The sequence below is a fragment of the Eublepharis macularius genome, chromosome 5 (genome assembly GCF_028583425.1).
Source record: "Eublepharis macularius isolate TG4126 chromosome 5, MPM_Emac_v1.0, whole genome shotgun sequence".
NCBI classification, from domain to species: Eukaryota; Metazoa; Chordata; class Lepidosauria; order Squamata; family Eublepharidae; genus Eublepharis; species Eublepharis macularius.
Window position 1 is genome coordinate 77,412,359 of NC_072794.1, and position 15,103 is coordinate 77,427,461.

The following is a 15,103-nucleotide window of genomic DNA, read 5'->3' on the forward strand; positions in this document are numbered from 1 at the left end:
TAAACCTAACTATTGAGCTAAGGAGTTACTGGTCATTAAGGGCTCTGGGAAAAATGTCTCATCTGTTTGTCTAAATGTCTTATGATGGGGTAGCTGAAGGACCACCTCCACATACTGCCAAGGATCTTCCTTTCAGATCTTCATCCCACTCTCTATTCTCTGTGCCATCACATGGGAAGGTGGCACAGATGACAGTTACAGACAGAACTCTCTTGGAACGTCCTCGCCCTTGAGAATCATCAGATTAACAGTGCAATCAATCCTATGCAGTTACTCTAGTCCAAGCACAATGAAATAAGTAGGCTAAGACTGAAGTAAAAGCACATGATTGCACTAAAAAAATATTTCTCTTCACCAGAGCTTTTAAATGAAGTTTTATCCTATCCTTTTAAAGCTGTCCATTGTTTTTTATTACGCGTATCCCTCCTGACTGCTGTTCTATGATCTCTATAGAAAGTCCCTTGCTGTTGATACCCTTTTATGGCAGTTTTGTTGTTGGTTCTATCACTGGTTTTATTATTGATGGATTTAGTGTTTTACATATAGTTTTATTTCTGTTATTGTTGCCTGCTTTCAGAAGGATCCTGAAGGCAGCATATACATTTCTTAATTAAAAAAACAAAAATAATTTGTTAGCACAACCTGAACCCTCCTTCACTTTTATACATTCAGTACATCTTAAGTAGCCTGTCTGTCTACAGAGTTTTATATGTACCTTGCCTTTCCCTGCTGTAGCACAGCTTACCAGTTGGGCAACGAGACTATAATATGACAGTTGTCCCAACATTATGCCAGCCTTCAAGGTCTACAATAAAACTACACAGTTAGCTGAACAGAAACAATGGTATTGAGGCACAGGGATGAAAATCTGAAATCCACTACTTCTGTCTGAACTACAGGTTTCCAGAGATTCCACATTGCTTAATAAAGAGTCCAGTAGCACCTTTAAGACTGACAAGTTTATTGTAGCATAAGCTTTCAACAACCACAGCTCTCTTTGTCAGATGCAATAAAGCTGGTTAGTCTTAAAGGTGCTACTGGGCTCTTTACTATTTTGCAACTACAGACTAACATGGCTAACTCCTCTGGATCTATGACACATTGCTTACAAATCTGTACAAATAATTTTAAAATACCGCTTGTCAAACTGCAGAAATATTTTTGAAGGGAACATTTTGTGACAGCTTTGCTAAAACTCCAATAGCAACAGATCACACAGTTATTTTTAGGTGCTATATCTTTTTTGATTACTCTGCCCAATAGCTCCAATGCATTTTAAATGCAAATGTTTCAAAGAAAATACAGATAAATATGAACACTATAAATTCTGAGTAATTTAAAAACTTAAAGAAGGATGAGAGTTCCTTTCTCTCAGCCTTCTTTATGTATCACAAGACTATATTTTTATAAAGAAAATCTAAAATTTTAAAGTAAGACATACCACTGTTTGACTGGAAGATTGTAGGTAACTTCTTGCCAGTGTCTTTGAGCTTCATAGTCACCATACAAAGGTGGTTTTCCTGCACCTAGAAAACCAAACAATGGGAAGCAACATGTATCAGCTTATTAATTTGTTAATTGGTATACTGATTAGTTAGCTTATTTAACTGTGTGTTCACTAGTATTGCTTTCAATTCATCTGTCCAGAAATTAATATGATTCTGATAATGACAGTTTGTAAAAAATTGTAGTATCTGAGTGTATTTTACATTTTTTTAGGGTAAGTGTATCTCAGGAGGAAATTGGCAGAAGTGTACTTTCAGAATTCAAAATGATTCTTTGATGTGTATTCCTTTTTATTCTCAATTATTTCAGATGCAGAAGTGAAACTCTTACTTCTTGCAAAATAATCAGAAATATTAACTATGTAGTATCTGACATTCAAAAACAGGCTCACTGGTACACTGTTAATCAGTCCTATACGTACATTTCTGCCTTTACAAGCTGTTAATATTTTCCATTTCTGCTTTGAACCTCATATAAGTAGCTAATTATTTTCTTATTTACAGCATCTTATTTAATATACTTCACCCTCATTCTTCACCCCCATTTACTATTCTTGTCAGAAAGTTTTTCTGTTTTATATAAAAATGCTATCAATGCATACTTTCTATGGCTTTCTTCTTAAATAAGCTCCAAGTAACAATTTAATCACATTAAATACCTATAGCATACTGATTATTCAGTTCCTGTCTCTTGTAATTACCTATTAAGAACACACAGTTATTTCTGCAAAGATATTGACTCTAGCCTCATGGAGATTGAAGAGTTTCTTTTAAATATAGGAAAACCATCTATAATTCTTTCATATAATCTATGTTTGAGCATTTCACATAAGCAGCAGAGAAGGATATAATTTGTCCCTTGGTAACACAGACAACTTCTACAAGAAAGGACATTCCAAGAAAATGTTTCCAGATCGGTCAGTCCTTCTTACAAACAGAAGCTCATTCAATGGACACTTGAAAGGATAAATATATCAAGCAACTAGCAAAGAGCTTTCAAGTATGGTCCTCCCAGATTTCCTTTGTGAGGAAAGAATATTAAAAGCACTAGAGCCTCACTCAGTAAGAATCTGTGGGACTTGGGCCTTACTGTGAGCCATGTTACCTTAGCATTTTTAAGTTATGGTGTAGTATTTATTACAGCTGGACATTGAACAGAATATGAGTCATTATGCCATGTTTTTGTTTGCATTGAGGTGGACATACAGATAGGAACATGCATGGACACATGTATACAAACACACATGTGCAGTTGCCAGGTGAAATTTGTTGCCAGTGCCTTTGATTTTGATAACTTTGTTCTGCCTGTTTACCATTATCATGGATGAATACAAGCAAAATAAATCAGTTCAGCAAATAAGAAAACAGCTACATAACACTGGCAAGTGGTCTGGGTGAGCACTGTAAGACAAAACCAGAATTATGTGAAGCGTCTCCTAGAAGGGTATTATGCCCAGTAGGTTTCTTGATGTGATCAGTATAATGCTTTTACTGCCAATCCATATACTATTTACCAACATGCAATATATAATGCTGGTACCATCTAGAATTACCAGTTAGTGATAACACCTCAGAAGTTATGAAAATGCACTCTTCAGTTAACAATACAATACCCAAAGGGTACTGAGGCCTGAACAGTAAAATATTAGGGAAGACCTGAGTCACTCACTGCTATGCCTTTTTTGGCAGTGATAAAAGTAAACAAAGCAAGAATTAGTGTTTTGTCAGCTAATATGTTTCTTGCAAGATTAGCCAGGTAAAATGCAGTTAACATTTAACAATTATTACAAATTCTGCTTTAGGTATATTTGTATGATGCAAAAAGGATATAGGTCCAAATTAGAAGTACTTGGATCTCAATTTCTAGTGGTAGGTAATTAAACTGACAAGCTAGCTAAATAATCTAGTCCTTCAAAAATCAAATATATTTCAAGTTTGGTTTTACACATGCCATATTGTCTATTTAGGTTGCCAATGAAATCAATGAGATTTAGCAGCATGTGGGCAGAATTGATGCCTTAGGGTACACATAAGGAACTGCTTCCAAAGAAGAGAGTTATAGTTCTGTGTTCATTGTCCTTTGGCAGTAGGGAGAGGAAAGCTGTAAAGTGTAACATTTCAAAAGTTATTAGTAAGCACATCCTCAGAGCAGTATACCAGTACAAATTTTATTATGGTGACTTAGGTTTAAACTTGAAGAGCATGTTCCCAAGAATAAAAAGTACAGAAGTGGCTTAAGATCAGTCAAACACATTCTAGCTAGTTTCTACACAAGCAATAGGAAAAGCAGATAGAACCCAAATATAAAGCTTTCAGAAAGTACCATTCTGGAATTACTGATCTAAAGTTAATTAACCCAGCCTTATCTCTCATCTAAATCCCCTGGTGATGCAGTAAAGGTCCTGAGCAACTGCCTGATTGCAGTGGTCAAATGGCTAAAAGTAAACAAATTGAAACTAAACCTAGATAAGACAAAAGTGATGCTGATTTGGAAGGCAAAAATCTTGAAGGATATTATGTTTCCCACTTTTGATGGGGTTCAGCTGACCCTTGCTGATTTGGTACTAGTTTAATCAGCCTGTTTTGCAGAACAACTTTGAACTTCTTGATCACAACTCTACTTTCACACTGAGCAGCACCAATAAAATAAGTTTGGGAACCCAAACTCACATTTTGTGCTTCAAGAGCATCAGTTTCCAGGTGTTAAATGCACAATGTAAAAAAATATCAGTTAAAACCAAGATACTCGAGCTAGTTTCTACACTCATAATCCTTGGTTTAAAAACAACTATTTTTGTACTTCAAGCTAACTCAAATACATAATATGATTAAGAAAGTCATATCAAGTGTAAAATATAGCCTCTCCCTGACATATTTTTATCACCATGTTCACCAGCCTTTTTGTAACCAAAATAATGGCTGGTATAGAAATCATTTTGCCACTGCAACCAGTTATGTGCATCTGTGTGTATTTGCCAAAAATTTCCTCTATATGACTGTTATTTATTTAAACATTTATATCCGACACACTCAATATTTCTGGGTTCACAGGGCAGCTTCTACAAAAAGAAAGAATAAAAGGTTAAAATACAAATTTAAAATCATGATAATAAAAATCTCCATTAAAAACTTGCACTTAAAATGGTAGATAAGAGCAACTGAGAAAGAACCCCTCCACATCATAGGATGGCCTGAGCACTGGAACAACTTACTAAATTACCAGGACTGAGTGGCTAACAATTAAACATTGAAAACACATTTATCTTATTTATACCCTGCTTTTTCTTCCCAACAAGGACTCAGAATGGCTTACATTTTTCTCCTCTCATCTATTTCATTCTCACAACAACCCTGAGAGGTAGGTTAGGCTAAGTGTTTGTGACTGGCCAGTGTCCCTCAGCAAGCATCCATAGCAGAGTAGAGATTTGAAATTTGGTTCTCTCAAATCCTAGTCAACGCTCTAGCCACTACATCTTAACAGCTCATATATATGGTGACAGCCAGTTTGGTGTCGTGGTTAAGAGCAACAAGACTCTAATCCGGAAAACCAGTTGAAGCCATCTGGGCTTCACAGTCACAGCTCTCCAGATCTCTCTTAGCATCATCCATTACACAGGGTGATTGTTGTGAGGATAATAACATACTTTGTAAACTGCTCTGAGTGGGTGTTAAGTTGTCCTGAAGAGCAGTATATAAATCGAATGTTGTTGTTGTTACTGTTGTTGTTACATTTGTATCTCTGAGGAGTTCTTACCATCAGTCTAAATTCCTAATAGACATTCATCTCTGTGCACTATGAGTATGCAATACCTGAATAGGAACCAAGCGACACAGTCCAACGAATAGTAAGTCCTAATAAAGCTGCAATTGCCATTAAGCTCCATTTTTCCATAGCTGCTCTTCAGACTACATCAGAAAACATCCTGAAAACAAGAAGAGGGAAAGTGACGCTACGCAAGTCAAGGTTCTGTTTCTAAAGTTCACATACTGAGTATTTTATTATCTGAATTGGGGTGCCAGGTCCCCCAGAGCCCAAATCAGGGAACTGGGGGACTTGGAGGGGGCATATGCATCAGGAATATTTACCTCACATGCACATAAAGTGCTCATGCACTCTGGAGCACTTCCTTGTTGCACTGGGAATGACAAGGAAGTGAAGTCCCTTAAGCATGGCTGAGTTGATAAAAATCAGTCCCCAATACTAGACTAGGGGCCAGTTTTTATCAACTCAACCCAGTGAAGGGGCCTTCACTTCCTTGTCATGTCAGAATGATGATGTCATTCCCAATGCGACAAGTGCTCTGCAGTGCACAGGAGTGCTCTCTGGGGCTCCTGGACCCATTCCCCATGCTTCGCTACAGTATTTAGCTACATTAAATACGGTTATAATACTTATGGGCAGGGCTTTTTTTCAGTGGGAACACAGTGGAACAGAGTTCCAGCACCTCCGCAGGAGTGCAGAGGGCAATCTAAACTCCTCTCTGTCTGGAGATCAGGGGGTGGGACACCAGCCATGTGACCATTTTTGCCGAGGGCGATTTAAACTTTAAAAAACTTCCCCCTTGTTCCAGCTGACCCAAAGTGATGTCATTGTGCGGTCCTGAGTTCCACCACCTCTTTTCCCAGAAAAAAAGCCCTGCTTATGGGTATGTAACATTTTTTGGTTGTATGTTTTTAGTTGGTTTTGTAGTATAGTAGCATAGTACCTGGTTGTTCCTAATGTCGTTCAACCTCTCAGTCTCTATTTTGGTATACATGTCAATCAAAAATTGACTGAAGAGGGAGTACACCAGATGGTTGAAATCCCCTTGCCTGATCATGATGCAGTAGGAGTAGAATTCCGCTGCGAAGACTGTCTTCTTGAGGGGCAACATGGTGTTGGGGTTGCGCTGAGGCAAGGCAGTGAAGTACTCATCCTCACCATGGCAGAACAGGAATGGGTACTGCAGGGCATCGTACGACCGGTGGATCTCGCTGATGTGCCACAGTGTGTTGCTGTGGCTGTGAAGCACGATGTCTCACAGCTCAAATTGCTGACCAACAATCACCAGAGCCACCTCATGTGCTGTTGATGCATTGAAATGTTCTACATGAACATCAGCGTGTTTTTTATCTGCATAGATGATGACTTCGAATTTCTTGCAGGTTGGAGGTACCTATTTGTGTCCTCCATGTAGCTGTTGACATCATGTAGCATCCTCTGCAGTTGTTTGACCAATTCCTGAATGATGTCAGTAAAGTTGCTGTACCTCAAGCACGACTCCTTTTTGTCCTCGCCTACTAAATAGATTTGCAGGAATTGAGCTTCCTGTGGAGGTGTGGGCAGCAGACTTCCAACAAAGTGATACACCTGTCCCTGAACTTTGAAGGTCAGCATGAAGCTATTTGGCTCCGAATATTATGTTGAATCAGTCATTGTACTTCCATACACGGTCCCTGAAATGGACCTGGTCAGGGTGGCTGCCAATTACCAGGCTGTAGAGAGGTTGGGGCAGAGGTCTGAAGAGTGGGAGCTGCATGGTGCCATTGCTGCAACACATGCCAAGGGCCTCCTCCTTCCACTTGAGGGCACTGCAGTACTTGCTGTCTTTCTTCAACTGTCTGCAGTTTCCTTTACTTGATTTTTACCTCAGATGCCCAGTCCCACAGCTGACCCAAGTAAGGGGGATGCAAGCAGGCAGGCCTCACAGTAGGGTTGCCAGGACCAGGTTGGGAAATTCCGAGAGTTTTTGGGGGTGGAGCCTGGATAGAGTGGGGTTTGGGGAGGGGAGGGGCCTCAGAATGGCATAATACAATAGAGTCCACTCTCCAAAGCAGCCATTTTCTCCTGGGGAAGTGATCTCTGTCACCTGGAGATCAGTTGTATTTCCAGGAGATCTCCAGCCACCACCAGGAGGCTGGCAACCCTACACCACAGGGAGATTGGCAACCCTAGTGAACTTTTAGGGGAAGACTGGGAGATGCATTTTACTTCAGGACACATTCAATGACTCCATTAGCAACTGCATACTCTTTAGAATGTTGGGCTGAGCCCCAATCAGGCCACATATGCAAATGACCTTGAAAGCTAGCCCAATCAGGGAAGAGTGGCCAAGTTGGCAGTTGGCGGGGAGCAAGCACCTGCCTGCCAGCCACACAGGGAAGCTGTATCCCTATGGGGAAACACATTTTACCCCTTAGGAGTGAATGATCCCTTCTTAGTGAGCTTCTATATTCTCCCCAAATTTCACGTTTCTAGGTCCAGGGGTTTGGGCTGGGCATTGATGAGTCAGTCCGGACACTTGTCTTTATATATAGACTAGCTTGATACCCATGCTTTGCTACGGTATTTAACTAGTTTAAATCCAGTTATAATACTTATAGGTATGTAACATTTTTTGGTTTGTGGGGAGGGGGGTTTGAGTTGGTTTTGTAGTATAATAGCATAGTTACCCAAGCTTCACAAAGGTGTTTGAATAAAGCAAAGCATGTTGATGCTGAAAACTGATGAAGTGAATTTCGAAATGTAACATTTATTGGAGAGATTTTAAAAGGAAAAGATTGTAGTGCAATAAATAAAGTAAAAATACAGCCTTTTTTTTGTACTGAAGGGCCTCTTTTTAGAACTCATTGGTGGTTTTCCCCTCAGTTGCTAGGATCACCAGGCTGCTGGGTGAGCTTACTCTGCAGCAGACCACGAAGAACTGCCCATGTGAGAAGCAGTCCTCCCTCACGTCAATTCTTGCCACCTTCAGTGTCTGCCCCTGGGATTTGCTGATAGTCAAAGCAAAGCAGGCCTTGAGCGAGAACTGCAGTCTCTTGAACTCGAAGGGGTTATCTGATGATATGAGTGGTATGCATGGTATGAACACTGACTCCCCCTGAGCATTGCCAGTGAACAATGTGGCCTCGATGATGTTCCTGTGGAGGGCTTTCACTTGCAGTCTGGTGCCATTGCAGAGTTTGGGTGGCTGAGGTTCTGGAGCAGCATCACCAGAGCCTCCACTTTGAAGAGAAGTTTGTGGACTGGGAAACCAGGAGGGTTGAGCATGTTGAGGAAGTCCACGCGATAGTGGACTGTGTCATCCATTTGTACCACTGAGTCCACAGATCTGTACTCCATTTCTGTCCCTTCAAGGGAGTTGTGTTTCATTAACGATGGCAACTTTGTCGTTCTTGGAGGTCAAAATGGCACGCTTGCACAGCCAGTCCATGGACTTCTCCATGATAGTGACGATATCAGGGTATATCATGGCTGTTAGATCTTCTATGGTCGTGATTACTGTGCCCAGGCCTACAGGGATAGTCACCATTCCCTTGGACTCAGGACTTGCTGGTACTTGCCCACTGCTGCTCAGTGCACTGCAGGAGTATGATGTGCATATTTCTTTGCTGCACCTCTAAGTTGCTTCCTCCTTTTAGCATCCTTTTAGCATCGGTATATCTTGCACAACGTCTGCCAGGAGGCTTCTTGGGGGCAGTAAGAGGTGATGGGTGCAAGAGGTGTGAAGTGGAGCTGGACTGAGGGGAGGGTGGTATGTTTGGCCCTTCGGCAGGTTCATGTGAGAGGTTTGCTGGGCATTGAGGAGTCAGTCAGGACATTTGTCTTTATATATATAGACTAGCTTGATGCCCATACTTCGCTATGGTATTTAACTACTTTAAATCCAGTTATATGGGTATGTAACATTTTTTGGTTTGTGGAGGGGGTTTAGTTGGTTTTGTAGTATAATAGCATAATACCCGCGTCTCACAAAGGTGTTTGAATAAAGCAAAGCATGTTGATAGTGGTTCTGGTTAAGTTCTGTGTGGGGCTGTTGGAGGCTAACTGAATTGCTGTTGTTTGCTGCTGGTTACTGTTGCTCTTGGTTACAAGCCCAGCCCCCTACTGTCCTGGGGCTCTGCTGGGCTAGGCAGAAAGTGACCTTTTGAAACAAAAGACTCCTCCTCACCAGAGGCGTGAGCCTTTGGCGCAAGCCGAAGGGTGAGAGTTAAAGGGCTCTTGGCCTGTGGCTCTTAGCCTGGGGATTTGCCTGAGGGACCCGAAACTCTGCTGAGAGTACTCTGAGTATATATTTGTAAGGCAATCATGTCTACTGAAGCCCCCCTCGCAGTCACCTGCATGGAGTGTGCCATGTTTGTTTTCCTCCCAGAAGAGAAAACGGAACACTTGCCAGAAGTGTAAGCTGGTCAGACTTTTGGAAGAAAACGTTCAGAGCCTGGAGGAGAGGATCACCACCTTCAGGAAATCAAGGAAGGGGAGAATTTTATTGACAAGAGCCTGGGGGCTCTGCACAGCCAAGAAGAGGAAAGTCAAGGAGAAGAAGAAAGAGTCGATCTCCTTTCTGAGCCTCCTCTCAGATCTACGGTACAAACCCGAAGATGTCAACGAAGAAGGCGCTCTGGTCCACTTGAGCTCAAGAATCATTTTGAAGTGCTAGAGATGGTGATGGAGATGAGAGTGGAAGGAGAACCACAAAGACCCGGAAGAGGGTGTGTAGAGGACATGGGGCCACATGGAAGTGGGAAAAAATGGAACGTGGTGGTCATTGGGGACTCTCTGCTCAGGTATGGAACGCCACGTCTCTGGGCCAGATCCCCTATTCCAAGAGATGTGTTGCTTGCCGGGGGCCAGAGCGAATGTTATCCCAATCTTTAAGAAAGGGAAGAAGGATGACCCGGGAAACTACAGGCCGGTCAGTCTGACTTCTGTTGCTGGGAAGATATTAGAACAGATTTTAAAGGGATCAATCTGTAAGCATCTGAAGGACCGCTCAGTGATCCGGGGAAGTCAGCATGGTTTTGTCCCTAACAGATCTTGCCAGACCAACCTGGTTTCCTTCTTTGATCGAGTGACCAGCTTACTGGATAGGGGGAACTCTGTTGACGTGATTTATCTGGATTTCAGTAAAGCTTTTGATAAGGTCCCCCATGATATTCTTTTTTTTTTTTTTTGAAAATTTTTTATTGGGTTAGAATCCATTATTTCCACATTTACATTCAATTTTCCCCAATTTTTTCATCTCTAACCCCCTCCCTTCCCCCCCCCTTTTTGTTGACTTCCAACAGCTTTCCAACCCTTTGTCCCCTTTCCCTTACTTTTATTAGCTTCCTCTATCTAAAACAAATATATATTCTCCATTATTCTAAGCAGTACATCCTTAACTATTTTTAACATTATATGCCCAAACTGTAAGTCTTTGTTTCCATCTTAGATAAACAATTTATCCCAATTTTTCAATTTCAGATATTTCTATATATCATAAACCATATAGATCATACATTCGTTTATATCAAACAATTTGACTTATTCTCTATATATATTACTCATTCTATCTTTTTATAATAGTTCTATATATCTCTCCTCACGTAGTCAATCAATTTGACCCATCTATATCTTCAGACATTCAGTTTGGTACAAAACTTATCAGAAAAAAAGAAAATATTGTTAGTTAATCGCTCCTTATATTTAGTCCTTATAATTAATTATTTTCTCTATGTTCTGTTTGTTAACCTATATATATCTATATATATGTCAATCTATTAATCTGACTGCTTATTAATTCACATTTATCTCTTCTCCCCCCGGTAAAGTCTCCCCCCTCTACTTCAATACTTCAGTAGTTCTCAAACTGCCACAGTTTTCCTCCCACCTCCCATTTCTTCTCCAGGTATTGTTTCAGCTTCTCCCAATCTGTGTTGAACTGCCCTGAGTCCAGATCTCTCAGTTGTCTTGTCATCTTGTCCATTTCAGCCATATACAGCAATTTGTAAGTCCAATCTTCAATAGTTGGCACTTCTTGTACTTTCCATTTTTGCGCATACAAAAGTCTAGCTGCTGCTGTCATATAAAATATCAACGTCCTGTGTTGGGCTGGAATTCCCTCCATTCCCAAGTTCAGTAGCAGGAGTTCTGGGTTCTTATTAATTTGAAATTGTAAAATTTCACTCATTTCTCTTATTATTTCCCCCCAGTACTGCCTGGCTACCTCACACGACCACCACATATGATAGAGGGAGCCCTCATGCTTCTTACATTTCCAGCATTTATTAGAAGTATTCAAATTCCCTAGCGCAATCTTCTTTGGTGTCATGTACCAACGATAGATCATTTTGTAAATGTTCTCTTTGATATTAATACATGTCGTTGTCTTCATTGTAGTTTTCCACAAGTATTCCCATGCCTCCATTGTTATTTCTTTATTAAAGTTTATAGCCCATTTCACCATTTGTGTTTTAACTATCTCATCCTCGGTATACCACTTCAACAGTACTTGGTATACCTTGGATATTCTTTTCTTATCTTCTTTAAGAAGGGTCTGCTCTAGTTCCGAATTCTCTATTCGTATACCTCCCTTTACAGAGTCCGAATTATATAAGTCTCTGATCTGTCTATACTGGAACCAATCGTAGTTAGGTGATAGTTCCTCTTGTGTCTTTATTCTAAGTTTGGATGCTTCAGTTTTAGTTATTTCTTTATACGTTAAACATTGTTGTTCATTATCAACAGCTCTCGGGTCTATCACCTCATATGGAACCACCCACAAAGGGGTTCCTTCTTGTAGATAAATTCTGTACTTCTTCCAGATTATATATAGACTTCTCCGAACAAAGTGATGCAGGAACATCGAGTTGACCTTTACTTTGTCATGCCATAAATATGCGTGCCATCCAAATATTTTTTTATATCCCTCTAGGGCTAATAGTTTCTTGTTCTTTAATGTCATCCATTCTTTCAACCAAACTAGGCAGATTGCATCATGATAAAGTCTCAGATTGGGCAGTTGCATTCCGCCTCTTTCCTTTGCATCTTGTAAAACTTTCACTTTCACTCGAGGCTTCTTGCCTGCCCAAACAAAATCTGATATTTTCCTCTGCCATTTTTCAAATTGTTTGGAGTCTCTGATGATTGGTATTGTCTGTAGCAAAAACATTACTCTTGGTAACACATTCATCTTAACTGCTGCAATCCTGCCCAACCATGACAAATTCAATCTATTCCATTTAATCAAGTCTCTCTCTATCTGAGTCCATAGTTTTTCATAATTGTTTTTGAATAGATCTATGTTCTTTGCAGTTAATTCGACTCCCAAATATTTCACTTTACTTGTTACTTCACAATCCGTTGTTTCCATTAACAATTGTTGTTTCTGCTTAGTCATATTTTTGCATAATATCTTTGACTTCTTTTTGTTAATGAAGAAACCTGCCAAGTCTCCAAACTCCTTGATCTTATCTATCACTCTTGGCATGTTCTCCAATGGGTCCTCTACAATTAACATTATGTCATCCGCAAATGCTCTGACCTTGTATGAATAGTCCTTTATTTTTATTCCACGAATTTCATCATCTTGACGTATTTGTATCATCAGAATCTCCAATACTAAAATGAACAACAATGGAGATAACGGGCAACCTTGTCTTGTTCCTTTACTTATCGTCAATTTCTTGGTCAATTCATCATTCACCACGATTGCTGCAGTCTGGTCTCTATAAATTTCCTTAATTGCTCTGATGAATCTTTCTCCCAATTGTAGCTTTTCCATAGTGGCAAACATAAAGTCCCAGTTTAAATTGTCAAACGCTTTTTCAGCGTCTACAAAGAAGAAACCAACCTCTTTGTCACAACGCTTGTCATAATATTCAATAGCATTGATCACTGTCCTTAAGTTGTCTCTTATTTGTCTGTCTGGCAAAAAGCCTGCTTGTTCCTCCTCTATGACTTCCGAGAGCCACCCCTTCAATCTCTCCGCCAATATCTTCGCAAAAATTTTATAGTCATTGTTGAGTAGCGATATAGGTCTATAATTTTTCACATTAGTCAGGTCTTGGCCCTCTTTTGGGATCAATGATATATTCGCTTCACTCCAAGTTTCTGGAATCCTTTGATCCCTTAAAACCCCATTCATCACCTCTTTTAGGAATGGTGCCAGTTCATTAGCCATTGTCTTATAGAATTTAGCCGTAAGTCCATCTGGCCCTGGCGCCTTTCCTAGATTTGCAGATTGTATTGCCTTACTTATTTCCTCGTCAGTTACTTCACTATTCAACTTATTTCTCCAAGCTTCCGAGATTTCTGGAAGTTTGGTTTTCTCCAAATATGACGCTATTGATTCTTTGTTTACTTCTTTTTTATTATACAGCTTAGCGTAAAATTTATAAAAGGCTCTACTAATGGTAGCCTGCTCCAAATACGTTTTGTTATCTTCGCAAATTTTATTTATTATCTTCTTTTCCCTTTTCTTCTTCAATTGCCATGCCAGGTACTTCCCAGGTTTATTAGCACCCTCAAACGCTTTTTGATTCAGTCTTTTGAAATTCCACTCCAATTCTTTATTGCTCATTGCTGTTAGCTGTTCTTGAAGTATTTTAATTTCCTGGTATACCTTCTTTTTCCTTGGTCTCTTTTTTAGCTGTATTTCTTTGGCTTTTATTTTCTCCTCAATCTCTTGTCTTTTCTCCTCTTTCTTCTTTCTTGCTCTACCATTTAAGTCTATTAGTATGCCCCTTACAACCGCCTTGTAAGCATCCCAAACTTTATTGGTTGGTACTTCTTTATTCACGTTGTATTGTATAAAAAACTTTGTCTCTCTTCTCAATATTTCCATATTCTCTCTTTCCTGTAACAAGTCCTCATTTATTCTCCATGCTTTCCTTTTTCTCTTTTTTCCAAATTTCCACATAATTGGGTTGTGATCTGAGCCTACCATAGGCATTATTTCTACCTCCTTAGTCCATAATGCTAAGTCTTTTGAGGCCCAGATCATATCAATTCTTGATAATGTAGAATGCCTTACAGAATAAAAAGTAAACTGTCTGCTTTTAGGATATTCTCTCCTCCATACATCTTCAAGAGTCTCTTGTTGAATCAACTCAAAAAAAAGCTTTGGTAATAGTCCTCTTTTCTTTTGTGCCGTTGTAGTCTTTTTGTCTAGTTCCAAGTCTGTCACTCCATTGAAGTCTCCAGCAAGAATTATCTGGTCATATGCAAGATCGTCTAAATGCTTCCTTAAATCCTCAAAGAAGCTTTCTTTTGCACCGTTAGGTGCATAAAGTCCGACTACCAACACTCTCTTTAAATTCCAAATACATTCCACTGCTACAAATCTAGCTTCCACATCTCTCATAACAAATTTTGGCTGTAGCTCCTCTTTTATGTACAACACCACTCCTCTTTTTTTCTTGTTGGAGGCCGCTACAAATTCTTTGCCCAGTTTTCCAGATTTTAAATATTTTACATCCTGCTTTCTGATATGGGTCTCTTGCAAACAAACAATGTCACATTTTTGTTTTAGTAGCCAGTGAAAAGTATTTTTCCTCTTATTCGGTGAGTTTAGTCCATTTACATTCCAAGATAATACTTTACACTCCATACTCATGATCTTGTTGGTAAGTCTTTTTCATTGTCCTTAATAAATCGCTCCATCTCTCGCTCAGATATGATGCGTTTTTTGGCCCCTCCAAACTCAAAGGACACTCCTTCCGGTAACTCCCATCTGTACCTGATTTTCATGTCCTTCAAAATCTGAATTAGCACTTTATATTTTTTCCGGTCCAGTAACACTGATCTGGGCAGTTCCTTCATTATAATAATCGTCTTGCCATCAATCTCCAATGGA

General features: G+C 39.8%; 1 protein-coding gene across 1 annotated transcript in view; it reads right to left on the reverse strand.

The window, feature by feature from the left end:
* The window catches only part of ALG6 (ALG6 alpha-1,3-glucosyltransferase), a 46,389-nt gene that overhangs the window by 25,155 nt on the left and 6,131 nt on the right, over window positions 1–15,103 (reverse strand). Inside the window, exons 2-3 of the mRNA XM_054981184.1 lie at window positions 5,316–5,428; window positions 1,442–1,526 (exon numbers count right to left, since the gene is read on the reverse strand). Coding sequence (XP_054837159.1) covers window positions 1,442–1,526; window positions 5,316–5,397 — 167 coding nt within the window. The 5' untranslated portion in view covers window positions 5,398–5,428. The remainder of the gene's footprint in view (window positions 1–1,441; window positions 1,527–5,315; window positions 5,429–15,103) is intronic.